Source organism: Tachypleus tridentatus, chromosome 13, assembly GCF_004210375.1.
Source record: "Tachypleus tridentatus isolate NWPU-2018 chromosome 13, ASM421037v1, whole genome shotgun sequence".
NCBI lineage: Eukaryota > Metazoa > Arthropoda > Merostomata > Xiphosura > Limulidae > Tachypleus > Tachypleus tridentatus.
The window spans coordinates 42,571,056-42,589,879 of NC_134837.1; the positions used below are offsets into that span (position 1 = coordinate 42,571,056).

Genomic DNA, 18,824 nt, shown 5'->3' on the forward strand with positions numbered 1-18,824 from the left:
AAGGCCTGGCATGGCCAAGCGCGTAAGGCGTGCGACTCGTAATCCGAGGGTCGCGGGTTCGCGCCCGCGTCGCGCTAAACATGCTCGCCCTTCCAGCCATGGGGGTGTATAATGTGACGGTCAATCCCACTATTCGTTGGTAAAAGAGTAGCCCAAGAGTTGGCGGTGGGTGGTGATGACTAGCTGCCTTCCCTTTAGTCTTACACTGCTAAATTAGGGACGGCTAGCACAGATAGCCCTCGAGTAGCTTTGTGCGAAATTCCAAAACAAACAAACTGTTAAGGGTATTATTCCCAATGTGACATAAAGAAAAACTATAACATATACATGCAAACACGTAACTTCCACCGAATTTCAAATTTTAGTTTTTATAAATCGTGTCTTTCACTGGCTCATCGCCAAATCTGAAGACTTTTAACGCTAAAAATCCATATTTTGATATTCGTAGTAGCAAAGCTTAAATAACCCATTGTGTAGCTCTGCATTTAACAACAAACAAACAAATTATAAACAATATATACAAAAAAAGCATTAGATAAAAAGTCCAGCGATACATTTTAAATTTAAAATAGGTGGGGAAAGAAATTTTCTTTTTTAGTCTGTTTGTTTTAAGAATTTCTTGTAAAGTTACCCGGGGACTATCTCCAATACCCGTCCCTAATTTAGCAATGTAAGACTAGAAGGAAGGCAGACTAGTTATCACCACCCACTGCTCTTTCACCGACATATAGTGAGATTAACTGTAACATTATGACGCTTCCACAACTGAAAAAGTGAGCTTTTTTGGTGTGACGAGAATTTGAACCCGCAACCCTCAGATTACGAGTCGAGTACCTTAGCCATCTAGCTATGCCAGACCTGCTCTATTAACCTACTTCTACCATTTCTTGAATTTTAAGTAATAATGAATAAAAACCACAACAACAAATTTAAATACATAAGTATACCAGTCAACTTTTCACAACAAACTCAAAATAAATTTATGATATCAGTTGAAAAATACATTTCTCTTTCTATTCGTAATGCCCCACCTCATCAGCCCACCTTCCGAAGTATATTTATATATTTGCGGACACAGTGGTGGGGAGAGCAGAGGTAGTTCATTGTAAAGCTTTGTGGTTAATTTCAAAACAAACAAGCAAATCTATTCGTAATGAAAAATGTTAAGACTTTACTAGATGGCGCTACATAACGAAACATTTATGGCGTACATCTGAATAAGATCATTGGTTCTCCTACTTTAAAAAATTTAAGACTTGATTTGCTAGAAATACAAGTTTTATGTAGAAATCGAATACTTATGTTCGTTGTACGAGATAACATTTTGTCATATGTCTCTGTGCAATACGTACTATTACATTAAACTTGCTTAATTAAATTGTAGCTTTTGCAGGATAAGTTATATGAAATTTGAATAAAAAAACAGTAATAACTAATTTATTTTCACTGAAGTGGGCCATTGTGTCGTTTTGTACGTTATTATAGAATTATTATTAGGCTTATTTGTCAGGCTGTCTTAACTCGTATTCATCTAATGGATGAACATGGCAGGTGATTACACCTTTGATAACGAGGATGCTGATGTAATTGAAGTTAGACAACCACGCCGACTAGAGGCAGAACAGAAGAAAAAGGAATTAAAATCAGGTAGATAGATTACATTTATAATGTTACAGTTTCTTTTTATTGTTCAGAAATTGAAAAGGCCTCGTCATAGTCATACTTCACTGTGTAATCAAGAACTGTTAGTGTAAGTTTGTTTAACTTGCTGCAAAAGTGTAAGTTGAAGGTGCCATACAAGGTTAGCTGAGAGTGGGAAATAATCGTGCAAAAAAATAGAAGGAAAAAGCTGCATTTGATATTTTAAAAATTTAAACTTGGTTAATATAAGTTTTGTCTCTATTTTCAACATTCAAGTTTGCTTTATGATCTTTCTATTCAACTAACAATATACAGATTGCCCAAATTCATAATTTAAAATGCTTGACTAAGTTTAAGCAAATCAAAAACTTAAGTTTCTCCTAATGCCACAACTTTCCTGAACCAGCTATAATTTTGTTAACTTGTACCAGTTTGCTTATTTAACATGCAATTTTTCTTGTGGTAAATACTCAAACTGCACATGTTGCTTCAGATGAGGCCCAGTCAAAGGATTACAATAACCTTGCCTGTATCCATAATTTCTGTTGACATGCCTTTATTTAGCAGTTTTTGTTTTTTGTATCATTATCAGTGTCAAATATTTAGTTGGAAACATCAAGTTTTACTTATAATTACATCTAAATGCTCATTATTTGTAATCACAGTGTTTCTCACATGATAAAATAATCTCAAGTGCTTCACTTTCACTTCACACTCAAGCTGTTTAATGTTGATCTGTGATGTGAGCCTTCATCAATAAAGTAAACATTTTAACCTATACCCTAACCTTTAGGAATTGCAGACTTAAATAGGGATCTATTTCCTAATTTTAATCTTTCCTTTTTTCAACTTTAAAAACAATTATTTTATCATGTATACTGTATCATTAGTCATTCTTTCTTGCATTTTTGGATGGACATCTTTTCAAAAGAAGTTGGCAGTATGTTTTTTGGCTTTTGTTTTTGGTAGTTTCCTGTATTTTCACAAATAGTTCAGTTGTGACTATAACAGGTAAGTTACTATATGACTTGCCTTTTCTTTATTTTAAACATATAACTCCATTAAATCTTATATTAGTTTTAGGTCATTGCTTAAGATAAAAGACTTGGGTATGTGAGTAAGTTACTCCTCAGTTTTAACTCTGTGATTAAAAAATGTTTAGGGTGAATAAACTACAACAAGACTGTCAAGTCATGATTTCTTTTGATGAACCTGAATATACATTTGTTGTAAGCTATGTTAGAAAGAGATGGAGTAAGTGATACATGGGAGTTGTTTTAGTCATTTTGTGGTTTTAGTAAATATTCAGTTTAAGGCTGTAATTGTAATTTTGTGTTTCAATAAAATAGGGAACTTGCATGCAAGTCCCTGTTTAATTTGATTTGGGAGTTAGCCTTATCATGAATGTGGCTTGTAAAACTTGTTGCAGTTGAAGCAATTAATCAGTTTCATTATAATAATGTGGAATGGTCTTTGCATTATTTTCATCAAATAAGAAAAAATAAAACAGTTCAGTAATAGAAACCATAATGCTACTGGTATAAGAAGTGGTTCCATTTTGATAAAAAATAAATAAATAAAATCCAAGCTAAACTGAATGTTGTCATGATGATGACACACACTGAACATGGGATCAGTTATTTGCTGGAAATGATGAAAAACTGAAAAGAAGAATTAAAGGAGCAACAAGAAGAAAGAGACAGAAAATTAAAGGAAAGTCAGGAAGAATGAGATAGAAGATTAGAAAAGAGAGAAGTGTAAAATTAAAGGAAGACCAAAATAAAAATTACAAAAATATCAAGAGATGAATTATAAGAAAAACACATAGGATTTAATTAAATGAGAATTAGAAATCAAAATATATTTTGTTGAAGCCAAGATTAAAGAAGCTGTTAGAGATGTTCAAAATGATTGTAACAGAATTGAAGTAATATAAAAAAGACATCTATTAAGTGCAGAAAGACTAGTGATAGAATTGAAGAAGTACAGAAAATTCCTTCAAAGTTAAAAAAGACAACAATAATAAAACTGAAAACGTACAAAAGGGTATCAACAAAAATGCACCTTAAGATTGCAAAAAGATTATAACAGCAATGTCAAAAAGGTAGAAAAACATCAATAACTGAACAAAAATTTAAAAATATTAATTTTCCACTGTTACAATCAAATCAACCACATCTATGTGTATGTATATATATATATATATATATATATATCACTACATCTGCCCAAGAATTCTTCAAACACCATTAACTGTTACGTTTGGAAGAGCAAAACCCATTTGGTTTGCACCTGTTATCATTAATGCTGCACTTTCTGTGACTGGAAGACCTACCAGGATCACCCCATTTATATCACTACTTCAGTAGGTTACAAAATTTAGTTGGTCAGTTCAGCAGTATCATTCAGTTGAGAAACCAACAGCACCTTATGTGATACTCTGCTGTTCTTCTACAGCTGGTGTCTGTTCAGTTGAGTCAAGACATGCACATACACTATGACATGAATTCTGTGCCCTTCTCCCACAGCAAGTGTCAGTCCAGTAGTCTGACAGTAGAGTTGAGGGCACAGTCTGAACAAGTACCAACTACATTACACATATTAGTTTTCAGACCTCTTGTGTGCAAGTGCTTGGATAGTCATGTTCTTATTCTGCCAATCTCTGTGAGACATGGGGTTTATTTGCCTATTCATCCATTTTTCCTGAACAAGATGACATCTGGTCTCTCACAAGTGTGATCCTATAAAGTGTCTGTCATCTGTTGTTCCATTTTGTGAGTTTCCTTTGGGCACTTTTTGAAGGGAATTTAACAAAGTAAGCTTTACACTGGCCCCTCTGCCACTTCAATGTGAGATTCTAATTTAATCATTTTGTGATAAAAGCATAAAATACATGAGCTTGTCTACACATTTGTGCATGTTAAGTATTTGCACTATAATTTTTGATACAGCATGTGTATCTTCACAAAATTTGGTAGATGTTTAGTAAAGATTGCAGGTTTTTTTCACAAAAAAATAACTTTTTAATGAAATATTTTTACTGAAGGTTTATTTGCAAGAAGTCTGTTTTGTTACTAGTGAGTGCAAAGTGATTTCATGTCATGATTAAGAAAACTATTTGTCCCAAAAGTCTCAAATGTTATTTGCATAATCTCTAGTACCTCCTAAATATGTTTCAAACATTTGTTTTCAGTAAGACTTTATATTTTATGTTATTTTGTATACTCTGTTTGGAGTCTGTCACTTGACCAACCTTGAAATCATCATAAAAAATTAGAAAATGAATATAAATTGTATATAAAAAAAAAAAAAAAAAGCTTGGGGCAGCTTTGTCACAGTGGTTTGGGGCTTCTTGAGCAATCACAAGGCTGAAAAGTATGTGGAACTGGTTGAGGCTGGTGAAGAATTACAGCAAAATGGGCTGCAGGATGTCCCTGAAAGTCCATATCCTTAACGCTCATTTTGATAAACTCGATGAGAACATTGGAGCATACTCAGAGGAGCAAGGCGAGTGCTTCCACCAAGATATACTGGACTTTAAACTCTGCTACCAAGGAGCGTATAATGAAAACATGATGGGAGCTTAATTTGGAGGGCTGATATGTGAAAGTGATTTACATTACAGTTGCAAATCTCAAAAAACTACTTCTAAACATTTTTGTATAATTTTGGTATAAATACGTGTAAATCTTGATTCATATATTTTATTAAGAACTTGTGTAAATGAAATTGTGGTGCAAGTTTGCCCATTTTTACATAGAAAATAGGTTAATTTCTATATTTCATTATGCAGTTCACAAAAGCAAATTTGAAGGGAATAATGGCTATTTTCTCTACTTTTACAAATTCATAAGCAATTAAGAAATAACATGTACTATCCAGGAACAAAATTTGTGTTACATAATATTATTACTATTTAGAAATAAATTATTAAATTTAGTTTGCTTAAAACATAGAATGATAAATCAAGAAGTAAAGCAAACAGTTATCTCTTCTTGCTACAACTTTTGAACTCAGTTGCTGCTGGACGTAGGTAACTTAGCCTTTTAAAATTTTGCACATGGAGGATATTAAACATGTTTGTAATTTGAGTTCCTAATTTGTATGACACTATAGACTTAGTATTTTGACATTGCAAATATCTAATTTAAAACAGTGCTGCATTCAGCATACCATGTGGCTCACTGAAATCTATATTCAGGTGTGTTATTTTAATATTTACTTTTAAATTAAAAAATTAACTCATATATAATAAGTTTGAACAATAATCTACAAAACTTTGATTCAAAACTTATTGGCATAAATTCATAAAACAGTTGTTCTTTAAAATTTTGAATGTAAGTCAACAAACACTATGACATGGCCTTTGACCCATAACCCATCCCTAAAAGGTTAATTGTGTGAAGAATGCATACAGCTTTGGAAGTTAAAATTTTTTCTTAGCTGAAAATGTATTTTTGATAGATACTTACTTCTCGCACACTATTCCTGTCCAGTTCTGGTGTTCTTTGTATTTCTTGCCTCATCAGAAAATGAAAATTTGTGAGTGTGAAAGAATAGAGGAGTTGGTGTGCAAGGAAGTGCATTGCCTTCCTATTAGTACAGAGCTTTTGCTGCAGAATAACATCATTATGCAGTAGTAAAATTCACAAAAAATTTCATGAGAGTAGGTGGAAGTTGGCTAGTATTTAGGCTAATTTCATAGTGTTCACCTTTTCCCTATTAAATGCTAAAATTTTTTTTATTTTCCCTTTTCTTATTTTAATCTTTCAAAGCTCTACTTAAATAAGTGGTTGAGTCTAACAACGCAAGATACATATTTTTTCTGTATGTTCATTGGCCTCAATATTTTGGCCAACAGTGTGTGTGTGTACACACACACATAGTAAAAATGAACTAATCATAAACTTGATATAGAAATAAAAGCTTCATATGATACTGTCATGTGAAGCTTTTATTTCTATATGTATATATGTATGTTTTTTATTGCTGTTCAGCTCATGATTTGGCCTCTGGAGCTGAGCTGTTCTGGTTGGAGTTTGAAATTTCTGGCTCAATCTCATTAGAACTAAGCAATTAATTGACTAATCAACATAATGGATTATCTGTACATCAATTAGTGTCATGTACAGTAATTGGTTAATCAAAATGACAATGAAATTTATTCAGGTCACAAAAATAAAAACTAGTTTTCTGTTATTCCAACTATTAAACTAATTTAAATATTGCTATTATTTATTCTTGTAATTTTCAATTAATTTAGATCTGTTCAATTTGTGAGAAATATTAACTGTAAACTTAATTTTGTTTTCAATTTTTAGTTTATATTGATATTAACTAATTTCAGTAGCATTTATATGCAAGCCACTGTAGTTGAATTTGTTTCCACTAACGTATATGTGCAGTTATTATGTCACTGTTTAGTTAGCTGTGCTAATCTAATCATTTTTAAACTAGTATTATGAATAATATGATAATAAAACTTTGTTCCTTTAAAGAAATATTGTTCATAACAGGTAGTTTTATCAGAAAATTACATGTTCCTTTGTATTTTAGTTGTCTAGTAAAAAAAAATACCACTTATAATAAAAACAGGCTCTTATGGGTAACAAAAGGATTATACTTATTTTTGTATTTTAAGACAAGAGAAAACATGTGCAAATATATTTGAATATGCATTTATATTTTTGTTAATTAATATGTGAGTAATTTCATTCCTAGTGAAATGTATAATAAGATTGGTTATTATTTACGAGACTAATGTGTTTATGCATCTTGTTGTATATTCTTTGTAGTTTCTGATTACATAAAAATTGTGAGCAGTTCCAAATTGTTTACCACTTCTTTATTGTGCTGTGAGTCTATGAAGCTTGTAATCTGTAATGTCACCACCATACATTCATAATGCCATTTTAAAAAGAATGGAAAAAAAATGAATAATCAGTTACAATAAATAAAGTTATTTTTTACTTAAGCTTTTTTATCATTACCTTTCCTCTTACAAGCATGGTCACCCTCAAATCTCAAAACTTTTGTAGGTAGGTGTCAGTTGTTGTTCAGTAGTATGCCACCACCAAGCTCATATATGATTTCCAATGATATGGAAAAATAAAAGTGTTTACATCAACTGAGATACTACAAGAAAGCACTTTTTAACCATTCCCCTCGATGTGGATTTCTGTATGTGGTGAGGGGACCTTCCAGAGGAGGTTTGGTTCTTACAGTTTACCTCCTTTGGGATCTAAACATCCACCTGCATGTTTGCCATATGTGGTAACCCGTGAAGGGGAGGAGAGAATCCTGCTGGTTGAGGGGTCCAACTCCAACACACCACTTTGGCTTTGAATTCCTGTAAACAGGCAGTCTTGGGGTGGCCCCCTTAGGATCAGTCGGCTAGTCCACTTGGGCCAGGTTCAATTGAGCACCAGCATAGAACATCCACAACGGGTGTTGTGGACATTGTGTCTGAAACTCGGGTTCAGGTATAGTGCTCATGAAACCCTGGCGTCCCTGCAGTGCCCTTAAGGCACTTTAGTGCTTCCCCCTGTAGGGTGATGGTGGGTGGGATCGTTGTGGTGGTAAAGATCATCATGCCACTGAATGCCAACTTGAACCACATTGTATAAACTGTAATGGTATGCATCTTTCTTATTTTACCTCATGTCCTAAATGGGTAGAAGAAAAAGAATTACAACATTTCAAGACATTTAACAATCTCACTTACACAGAGGCTCGAAAATTATTATTACCTATTCCGTCCAGAACTTGTTGTAACCTGTTCTACTGCTACTGTAGGAGTCCAAACAGACCTTACCCTATTCTCTACACAATCTTCACCAACAAATCTTAGTGAAATACTTCCCAAAATCAGCACAGTTCACAAATTAGTGTCTCCTTCCATCTCTGTCCTGACCACACCTTCTAGTCATTGCCTAACTTCACCTTCTTCATGTCAAGGTGTTTCCATGGAGTCTCCCTCTCTTGGTATCCCAAAACTTGAACCACTCATCTGCGCCCTCAATTATTAGTACGTATACCAATAAATTCAGACTCGACCATTCGAGCTAGAGCAGAATCCATAGAGGGCAATAGACACACATTCAATAAAGAAAAAAAAATGTGGTCATAAGCATGAGGACTCTTTACCATCTTCTCCTCTGAAATAATTACACATGGCCACACTAATCCAATGGAACTGTGGAGGTTTCCAATCAAATGTGACTGACATCAAAGATCTGATTGATTTTTATCATCCCATGTGTCTTTCTTTGCAGGAAACATTTCTACAGCCTACAAATACAGTTACTATCCGACACTATTTGTTATACCTGAACGACAGGCTATGTGTAGGACGGGGACATGGGGGAGTGGCATTGCTGGTTGATCAGCACGTGCCCACCTGGTCCCTGTCATTGACCACACTCTTGAAGGTTGTAGCCATCCATGTCTCCTTGGGTTGTACCATCACTATTTGCTCTATATACCTTACACCTAAAATGCATTGTAATCAATCAGACCTCAATACCCTTATTGAGCAACTGCCAACCCACTTTTTAATCTTGGGAGATTTCAATGGGCATAATCCCCTCTGGGGTGGCTCCCGTATTGATATGAGAGGGCACGCCATAGAGCAAATGTTCCTGAACCACAACCTGGCTCTTACACATATTTTCATGCTCCTAGTCAGTCATTTACAGCTACAGATCTTTCTGTCTGTTCCCCTTTGCTACTCACTCACTTTTCCTGGGAGGTTGACATCAATCCTTGAGGTAGTGATAATTTTCCCATCACCTTACAAGAGATTGGCCGTGATCAGTACCACCTGACCCATGTACCTTGGTGGAAGTTGGTCCAGGCCAACTGGCCTTCTCTCACTACACTCTCGGAACTTGATCCTGCCATCTTATATAAATCATCCATAGATGATTGTATAGCAGCAGTAACCAACAGTATTATACAAGCTGCTACTAAATGCATCCCTAAAACATCAGCATTTTCCCCATGGTATCCCCGCCCTTGGTGGAATTCTGCCTGTTCTATAATACAAAATACTCAGAAACATGCTTGGGATAAATTTTGAAGATACCCCACGCTCTCAAACCGCATTGCATTTAAGCAAGCCCGTGTGCTTGCATTTGCATATGCTCAGCAAGTTAGATGTCAAAGCCAGAAGGAATTTTGGATTAAATACACCTCCAGCATTTCTTCAACCACCAGCACAAAAGTTATATGGGATAAGATCTGGAGGGTGAGTGGAAGATATTCTTCTACCCCCTCTCTATCTTAATATCTGATGGCCACAAAGTTGCAGATACACAGAGCATTGCCAATACTCTTGGGGACTTCTTTTCTCATGTATCTTGCTGTTTGACCTTATCCCCTTCCTTTTTAGCCATTAAAACAGGCGGAGCATCTGCCTCTTTCCTTTTCAACTGACCATTCCTATGAATAAAATTGCCCTCTTACACTGGTGGAACTCAAACTTGCAATTCATCGGTCTGGCAATACATCAGTCGAACCTGATAATATACATTATGAGATGTTATGCCACTTTTCCCAAAACTCTTTTACTATTCTCCTAGCTGTCTTTAATCGGATATGGCAGGAAAATGTCTATCCAGATGTTTGGCAACAAGCTATCATACTCCCTATTCTGAAAGATGGGAAGGATCCAACGATTCCTTCAAATTACCATCCCATTGCTTTGACAAGTTGTCTCAGTAAGATCTTAGAGAAGATAATCAGTGCCTGCTTTGTTTGGTTTCTTGAATCAAACAACCTCCTCTCACCTACTCAGTGTGGGTTCTGAAGATAACGCTCTATGACAGACCACTTAATTCACCTTGAAACATCAATCAGAGAAGCCTTTTTAAGTGACAACATCTTGTTACTGTTTTTTTTATTTTGAAAAAGCTTACAATGCAACAGGGAGATACGGCATCTTACGAGATCTTCACTCATATGGATTGCGTGGCAACTTACTACTTTTCATCCAGCAATTCTTAATGAAGTGTCGATTCCATGTCTGTGTGGGCTCTATACTTTCTCATTTTATCCCACAGGAACTTGGAGTCCCTCAGAGCTGTATTCTGAGTGTCACACTTTTCACTTTAAAGATTAATGCCATCAGTGAACAGCTACCCCCTACAGTTGCAAACAGTCTTTTTGTTGATGACTTTCACATCTCATGTCTGTCATCAAACATGAGGTTTATTGAACGGCAGCTACAAACTGCAGTCAATCAGATACTGAAATGGACTACAGCAAATGGTTTTAAACTTTCACTCTCTAAAACTGTTTGTATACATTTCTGCCACAAATGGGGAATCCACCTAGATTCAGAATTCCATCTTGATGATGTTGTACTTCCTGTTGTCCCTGAGGCAAAGTTCTTAGGTCTTATATTTGATTGTAAATTAAACTTTATGTTGCACATCAAGCAATTTTGTATTAAATGTTTAAAAGCATTGAACATTCTCAGTGTTCTTTCTTCTACTTCTTGGGGAGCAGATCGATACTCCATGCTCAAAATTTATTGTTCACTTGTCTGATCCAAACTTGACTATGGGTCTCTGGTTTATGGTTTTGCCAGAACCTCAGCACTGAAAATGTTGGATCCTGTCCATTACCAGGGGCTTTGGCTTTGCACTGGAGCTTTTCATACTTCTCCTGTGCAAAGTCTGTATGTGGAATCTCATGGAATCCCCTCTATATATTCGCCATTCGCAACTGTCTCTAATGTATGCTTCCAAACTTCGATCCTTACCACAGCATCCTACCTAGAGTTGTGTTTTCCAACCACAATGGACAACACTTTTTAATAACAGAAAATCTGCCATTGTTCCTTTTAGACTCTGTATCCAGGCACATTTAGAAGAATTGGATTTATCCTTGAATAACATTGCATTTTCTTCAAATCAGCCTTTTCCACCATGGCAAATTATTCTCCCCAATTATAACATATCTTTGAATATCTGAGGAAAGAAGATACACCCGATTGGAAATATCACTCTTTCTTTGCTGAACATCTTTCATATGATCCATCCATTCTTATATATACAGATGGTTCCAAATCGGATGACTCAGTGGGCTCAGCCATGGTTTGTGACAGTTTCTGTTTTCACTGCCAAATTTTATGCCATCTCTCTTGCCCTAAATCATATTGAACTAATGCAATATACAAATTGTACAATATATACAGACTCACTCAGCTGTTTATTGGCCCTGGAATCATTCCATGATAGTCACCAACCTCTTCTCATCAATATCGAAAACAAACTGGCCCATATTTCTCTCCCATCTGTCTCTGTCCAATTCTTTTGGATACCAGGTCATGTTGGTATTTGTGGGAATGAGCTGGCCAACAGAGCAGCAAAGTCTGTCTGTTCTGGATCTATCATCCCAGTGCCCTTTCCATACATGGATTATGGTCCAGTTATCAAATCCAGACTGTACACCAGATGGCAGGAAACCTGGAATGAGCAACACAGTAACAAGCTATTTCAAATCAAACCTTCTCTAGGTCTTTGGCCCTCTTGCTTTTGTAAGGATCGAAGAGAGGAGGTTGTTTTGGCAAGGCTACGCATTGGTCACAGTTTTTTAACCCACCACTTTCTTTTATCTGGTACTCCTGCACCAATGTGTGGTCTGTGTGGCACTCAGATCACAATCATCCACATTTTATTATCATGCTGTCGTTACAACCTAGAACGACGACACCATTTTAAAGATATTTGTAAGGCAGGTTTGTCCTTGACTTTGGCCCATGTTGTAGGTGATCCTGCCCATCTCACTCATGTTTTTACATTTTTAAGAGCCATTTGTCTTTACACTTAATTTAAGATTTTTTTATCGGACTTTATAGTGTTTTAGCATGATTTCTTTTACACATTTTAATGGTTTAACACAATATTTGTTTTACACATTTCAATTTTTATTTTGACTTGAACCCAGGACTGGAAAGGCCAACTTCAGGTGACTTGACTGCAGATTTGATTTTTATGTTTCAGTCTTCCTAGCAAGTCTTAATTTTACACATTTTAGTTTTTATTTTTCTTCTGAACTGAAACCAGGACTGGAAAGGCCAACTTTGGGTGACTGACAGCAAGGGTGTACTTTTTGCTTCAGTCTTCCTGGCAGTTCCTAATTTTACATATTTTACTTTTTATCATAATTGCCCTATACCTATACTGTACCACATCTTGTCTGGTGGAGATAGCCTTGTAGCTTTGTGTCAATAAATATTGAATACCTACTTACCTATTTTAACCACTCAAGCTATTGGTTATCCTATTTTTATTTTAACAGAAAAGTAATTTGCAAGTAAACTATTTATTGGAGATAGTACTCTTAATTTGTACTTGTGAAAGTTAATGCAAATAATGTTTTCCATCATCACACAGGACATGGTGCTTGACTTTCCTTTCAGCTTCCTGGAAGTAAGAAAGAAAAAAAAAAGGCATTATGTGATGATTGTTTGAAAATTATGATTAAAATTTAAATTTATCAGCTTTAAAGAGTGATTTTTAAATTCTTTTTACTGGTAAAACCACAATGGACCAGTAAAGAGTAACACAATTTAAGTTTCTAACGGCTATATTATGTTATGTTATATATTAACTTGCTTCTTTAGATATTATATTTCATAAGACTTGATTCCTCATAAGTTGCTGATATAAATAGGTTTTCAGTTAAGACTTAGTTTGAATCAGTGTAATGAGCTCTAATGTTACACACAAAGGACAATATTAGCAGCAGTAGTGGAAACCTATATTGTAATTGGTAGAAAGTGGAGATTAAAATCATAAGTTTTTATTGTAATTTTACCTCTACTTGTATTGCTTTTAAAATAAACCAACTACAGCTTAAATATCATTCCTATACCACTTTTTCTCATTACACAGAACTACTTCAGAAAAAGAAATTGTTCCACTTATGTACATAAGTAGTTAGTTTGGATAAACAAATTCTATAAGATAAATTGGTAAAATTTATCTAATATTGGATGCATTGTAACTGGTTGTTAGGGGGCTCATTTGTGAGCAATATGGTTATGTTTGTATGTTCTTATGAGTAATTTTATGTAATTCTAGAATGTATGTTTGTTATGTATGCACAGCTTGTAGTGTTTCTCTCTCTTTTCTTCTCACAACATAGCATTTAATCTATATGTACATGCACAATACACAAAAAAGTGGATGTCATGTAAATTGAAACTGGCTAACTATGAAGCAAATGTTCAACAATTTTAATTAAATATAATTAAATTTGAGACTATTTTAGGCACCTTTAACTGGTGGATCAGGTTTCGCTGTAGCAGGAGGGTAAATTGATTTGTGTTTGGCTATTTCATTGTATAACATGGATGTTCTTTCATTTATATATAAAATGTTTAGTCTAGTAATGTTAAATATTGCTATGTTTTTATTGCTTTAATGAGTTTGACAATTTTGACTTTAGTTTTTTTAATTGTTTTTCAGGTTCTCATAGTGGTGGTAGTGGTAAGATAATACCTTGTCCAATGAATGCACGAGAGTTCAAAAGGAGATTCAGAAAAGCAGCTACGGTACCATTTAGCTTAAGACAAGTCTGTCCACAATCAATTTTGCAGCTAGTTAGCTCACATGCTGCATTGTTAGGTTGCAAAGAGGAGAGTTTTTTCTTTCCATTGTTAACATGTGCAGCTGGCTGTATTGCACCTTCTACAGTAATTGAACTTACACCAGCTTGGTCAGAACACATTGTGTTATGGACACTTAGTTTAGCTCCAGTCACATTAAAACACATCCATATGTTTGAGTGGCTTAATTCTCAGTTACGAGAAGTTGAGAACACTATCAAGTCAAAATATCCTGTTCATATTCAAGGCACTAATCTATCTTCATTTTCTTTAATTGAGTTTTTTGACAAGAATGGACTACTACAAACTTTAAAAGCTAGTGGAGGACATATGCTTGGAATCTACAGTCACCCAGAAATTCTGCAAAGGAGCATTTTACAAACTGGGCCAGAAATGATGAGGAAGTTAAATAGTGGTTATCCACTGATTTCCATTGTAGATGGTCACCAGGTGTCACTAAATAGTGCATGTTTCAGTATTACTTGTGGATGTAGTCCTGAAGAGCTCTATGGAGTATTTCGAGTTGAAAATGATTTTTTTGACCTGCTTCAAAAATATTTCCTTTTTGTCTGTGCTCCAGAAAGGAAGTTTTCTTTTCAACAGATGAATGCCCATCCAATGATAGATATCGTCAAAGTGTTCACAGTTCTCATAGAACTTCATCAGAATGTTAAATTAGTTTACAAGTTGAATTTTGAAGCCCAGGAATACTTTTGTAAAGTTTGTGAAGAATTTATTGAGAAAGGTAAACGGTCTATAAAATCTAATATTAAGGTTTTCTTACGTAATACAGTCTCCTATTTAGCAAGACTGTGTTGCATTCTTCATGCTTTAGAAGGTGCAGTTGATCATGTGATGTGGAACTTAACTCCTGACCCACTGACTTGGAATGTTGAAATATCATCTAAAACAATAAAACAGGCAAAGCAGATCCTTGATTTTCTCGTGGTACAGCAACAGTCTTTGTTTGAAAGAGAATCAGTTCCAGAACCTCCCAATCACTCGGAAAGTAATGAAACCTCTTCAAGTACAGCTTCTGCTATTGTTGCAGATGACGTTAATCGTCAAGACTCAACGTATTTGCTTCAACAGAAAGACAGTTTTCTAGGAAACTGTAGTGAAAGTCGAAATAGTACTTCATCCCATAGGTCTGTGTCCAGATCTGGTGCTCGCTCATTATCAACACAGAACGGTGTAGATGTTGCTAGAAATTCAGGTGACATTCATGTTGAACCAAGAATTGTTAGTGTTTGCTCTGGTGGATTACCTGTAACTGAAGCACTGACAACTAGCGTCACTACCAGTTCTGTTCCGAATGGCACAGAAAGAGTTCTTCCAGCTCTGGATCTCCCATCAGATTTGTCGGTTTCTGTTGTTGCAGAAGAGAATGAACCTCGTAATGTTCCATCACCTTCAGTAATTGAAATACCCCCAGATCAAGTGCCTACAAGAAACAAATTTTCCACAAGATTTAATCTTTCAAGTTTGCCACAACTAACATCTATATCACCCTCTGATAAACAGTTTTTAGACTCCCACAGACATCAGATATTTCGACTCCTTTCTTTGAAGGAATGGATTTTGACTCCAACTCGTGTGGCTCAATTAAAAATATTTCCAGACAATGCAACAGGAAATGAATCTGGTAGGCCAAGGTTTACATGCAGTTTTGCTCGGCATTGTCTGACAAAGGTTGCTCGCCTTGGGTTTGGAGTTTGTCGTGGTGAAAATGACCAAAATCTCAGTAAATTTTGTTTTATGAAAACTCGTTTTGAAAAATTAGGATCAACAGAGAAAAAAATTATAGATTTCCTGGGAATGAATGAAGAATTGTATAATCAGTCTTTCAGTACATCTTTGCAAAATGGAAACGGTAGTACACGTGGAAGAAAAGAAGTTTGCAGCAGTCAACTGAATCAGATGGATATAATTCATACAGCCAGGTTCCTTCTCCAGGGGTTCAGGAAATCTTGGAAATTGACAGCTGATAGGCCATGGCAATAAAAGAAATAATACTTAAAGGATTTTCGTAACTGTGAAGGCTGAAACATGCCTGATCTTTTATCATATTAAACATGTGCTTGAACATTATTATGTACTTTTTAATCAGATGAAAACAACTAGTGATCATTCACATATTAAAGGGTAGTATCAACTAATTGTGAAAAAGTAAATGGTTATAATTAAAATCATTTTCAGTCTGTACCTTGTACTTCTAAAAAAAATGACAAGTAACAGAAACAAAAAAATTGCAATATTTTTGAATTGAGGTGAATCTAAACAAACAGTTTTCATTTTCCAGTATCATTGTTTTGAAATAATTTGTAAGTAATCATATCATTTGATGATTTTATATTTATTAAGACAGTGAAATTGGTAAGTCTAGCATACCTCTCTCTCACTATTTAAAAAAAAAAAGAGGTAGTGTAATCCTTTGCCACCTTAAATAGGCCCTTCTAATTTGTGCCTCTCCTACCCCTTTCTGAAAATCCTAGACCCATCAGCGATGAATAGTTACTAGTATTTTTTACCTCTTACTCATATGTAGCAGGTAATACCTGTTAAAAACTTTTAGCATGAGAAGTTGGTAAGAAATGCTATAAATATCGGCATTAGCTTTAAAGCTATGTGCAGTTTCTGTCTTTGGTCAATGTTATATTATGTAAACAAAATTTATTAGAACCTTTTCAATAAATGATTAAAATATCCTACTTTATCTGCTAAGTAAACATTGCATTGTAACACATTTTAAAAATTATACTTGGATGTGTTTTTATTGTTCTTTGTGATTTAAGAAACTGAACGTTCTTGTTGAGACCACATGTTGAGATCTATTTCAGAAAGTTTTAAAGATGGGCTGATTTTTTGTTTTAATCTCTTGTCTATTTGTTAGGCAAGAAAAAATGTTATAAAATTTGGCTTATGATACAAAGGTTTTAATGTTTCTTTGAAATATCAGTTATTAGTTTGCATTATAAAATTTAGAATTAATTAATTATTCAAACAGTAGGCAACTATCTGAGTCAATGCACTGTTTTTGTATTAGGTGATATTCCTAGCCTTGCAGTTTTTGTAATTTTAGTGATAAACATTTTTCAGGTAATTTTCTTGAAATGTTTTAAATTATAAAAATGGAAGTTTTAAAACTGTTGAACAAGGTATATATTAACTCTTAAACCTAACTATGTTGCATTATCCATAAATTTTTCAGATGCATGTTTTATATGGTTTATTTGATCATTCATAATCATCCACCAGGAATTATAATTTTTAAGTTTTAGTTTACTGTGATATCATTTTTTGTTAAGTTTATTAAGATAAAATAGCATCTTAAATATTGGTTCTTAGTTTTAATATACCTCTACGTTTATTAACTTACTAAAAATAGGAGATAGCTGTGTTCAAAATGTTGAAAACAACAAAAGTGAAAAGTTTTATTTGTTTTGTTGAAGTATTTGAAAAAATGCATTCTGAACAAAATGCTAAAAATTACCTTTAAAAAACTGAATAAAGTCAAGACTTGTTTCATATTGTAACTACTTGTTAATTTTTATACTGTTAAGAAACAAATATGAAAATAATTCTTTATCAATATGTTATTATTTTCTATAGTTAGAACAACGTATGCCTTAACTCTATTTGGGTTATATGGCTTTTCTAGGAAGAAAAAATGAAAATATGTAGCACATTGGTCAATAATAAAACATACACACCTAAATGTGAAAAGTGAAGTGTAAGTGGAACCTGACTTAGTTTAAAACTAAGAGTGCAGACATAGAATTATCCATACATATAAAACAATAAAAAACTTAAACTACCCAAATAGTTTTCTGGAGCTTTATTTAATTTTACTACTTGTAGTACTTATTTATGGGTTAAGTAAAGTGTTTTTCATTCTGTACAACTTCATATTTCAAATCACATAAAAACTGCATGATGTATATGTGTGTATATATATATATTTATATTTGTATATATGCATGGGTTTTATAATTACTTTTAAGAAATAAGCATAAAAGTAAAATGACAAATGGTTACTTTGTTATTGGTTTGTGTTTAAACATTGCCATTTTATATATAATTGTATGTATGTTATTATAATACAGGCACACATTGTACATGATTTCCAAGGAAAAAATAAACATAGAAATTGATTTGTTTAATTTCACATAATTGATACTTCAAACTGTCAGTACATGGTGAAGTTACACAGTTACAGAATTGAGATAAAAAGAGAGACAATTGTACATTTCACAAATACTTCATTTATTAACAACCTTGGTTTTTTTTTTCAGCAATGGTCAGATAATGATGCTACATCTGGCAAAACCATTTTTAACCAAATATAGATTTTTTTTTTTAATTTGTATATTTTCATTGAAGTATTGTCTCAAAGAAATATAGTAAATTCCAAAAAAGACCAATTGAAAGGTCTTACATGGTATGATAAACAATTTTTTAAGTCAGAAGAACATCTATCATAAACAAAGTCTTAGTAATGTGTATTGTTTTCTTCCCTAATTTCATATCAGGAGTATAGAAAAAAAAAGTATATTGTAAACAA

The 18,824-nt window shown here is 34.0% G+C and overlaps 1 protein-coding gene across 1 annotated transcript; it reads left to right on the top strand.

The window, feature by feature from the left end:
* The first annotated feature begins 1,180 nt into the window (after positions 1 to 1,180).
* On the top strand, positions 1,181 to 18,421 carry LOC143238073 (uncharacterized). The gene is made up of 2 exons (XM_076478001.1): positions 1,181 to 1,647; positions 14,121 to 18,421. The coding sequence occupies exons 1-2, from the start codon at positions 1,539 to 1,541 to the stop codon at positions 16,262 to 16,264; spliced, it is 2,253 nt and encodes a 750-aa protein (XP_076334116.1). The 5' UTR covers positions 1,181 to 1,538; the 3' UTR covers positions 16,265 to 18,421.
* Positions 18,422 to 18,824: the final 403 nt, after the last annotated feature.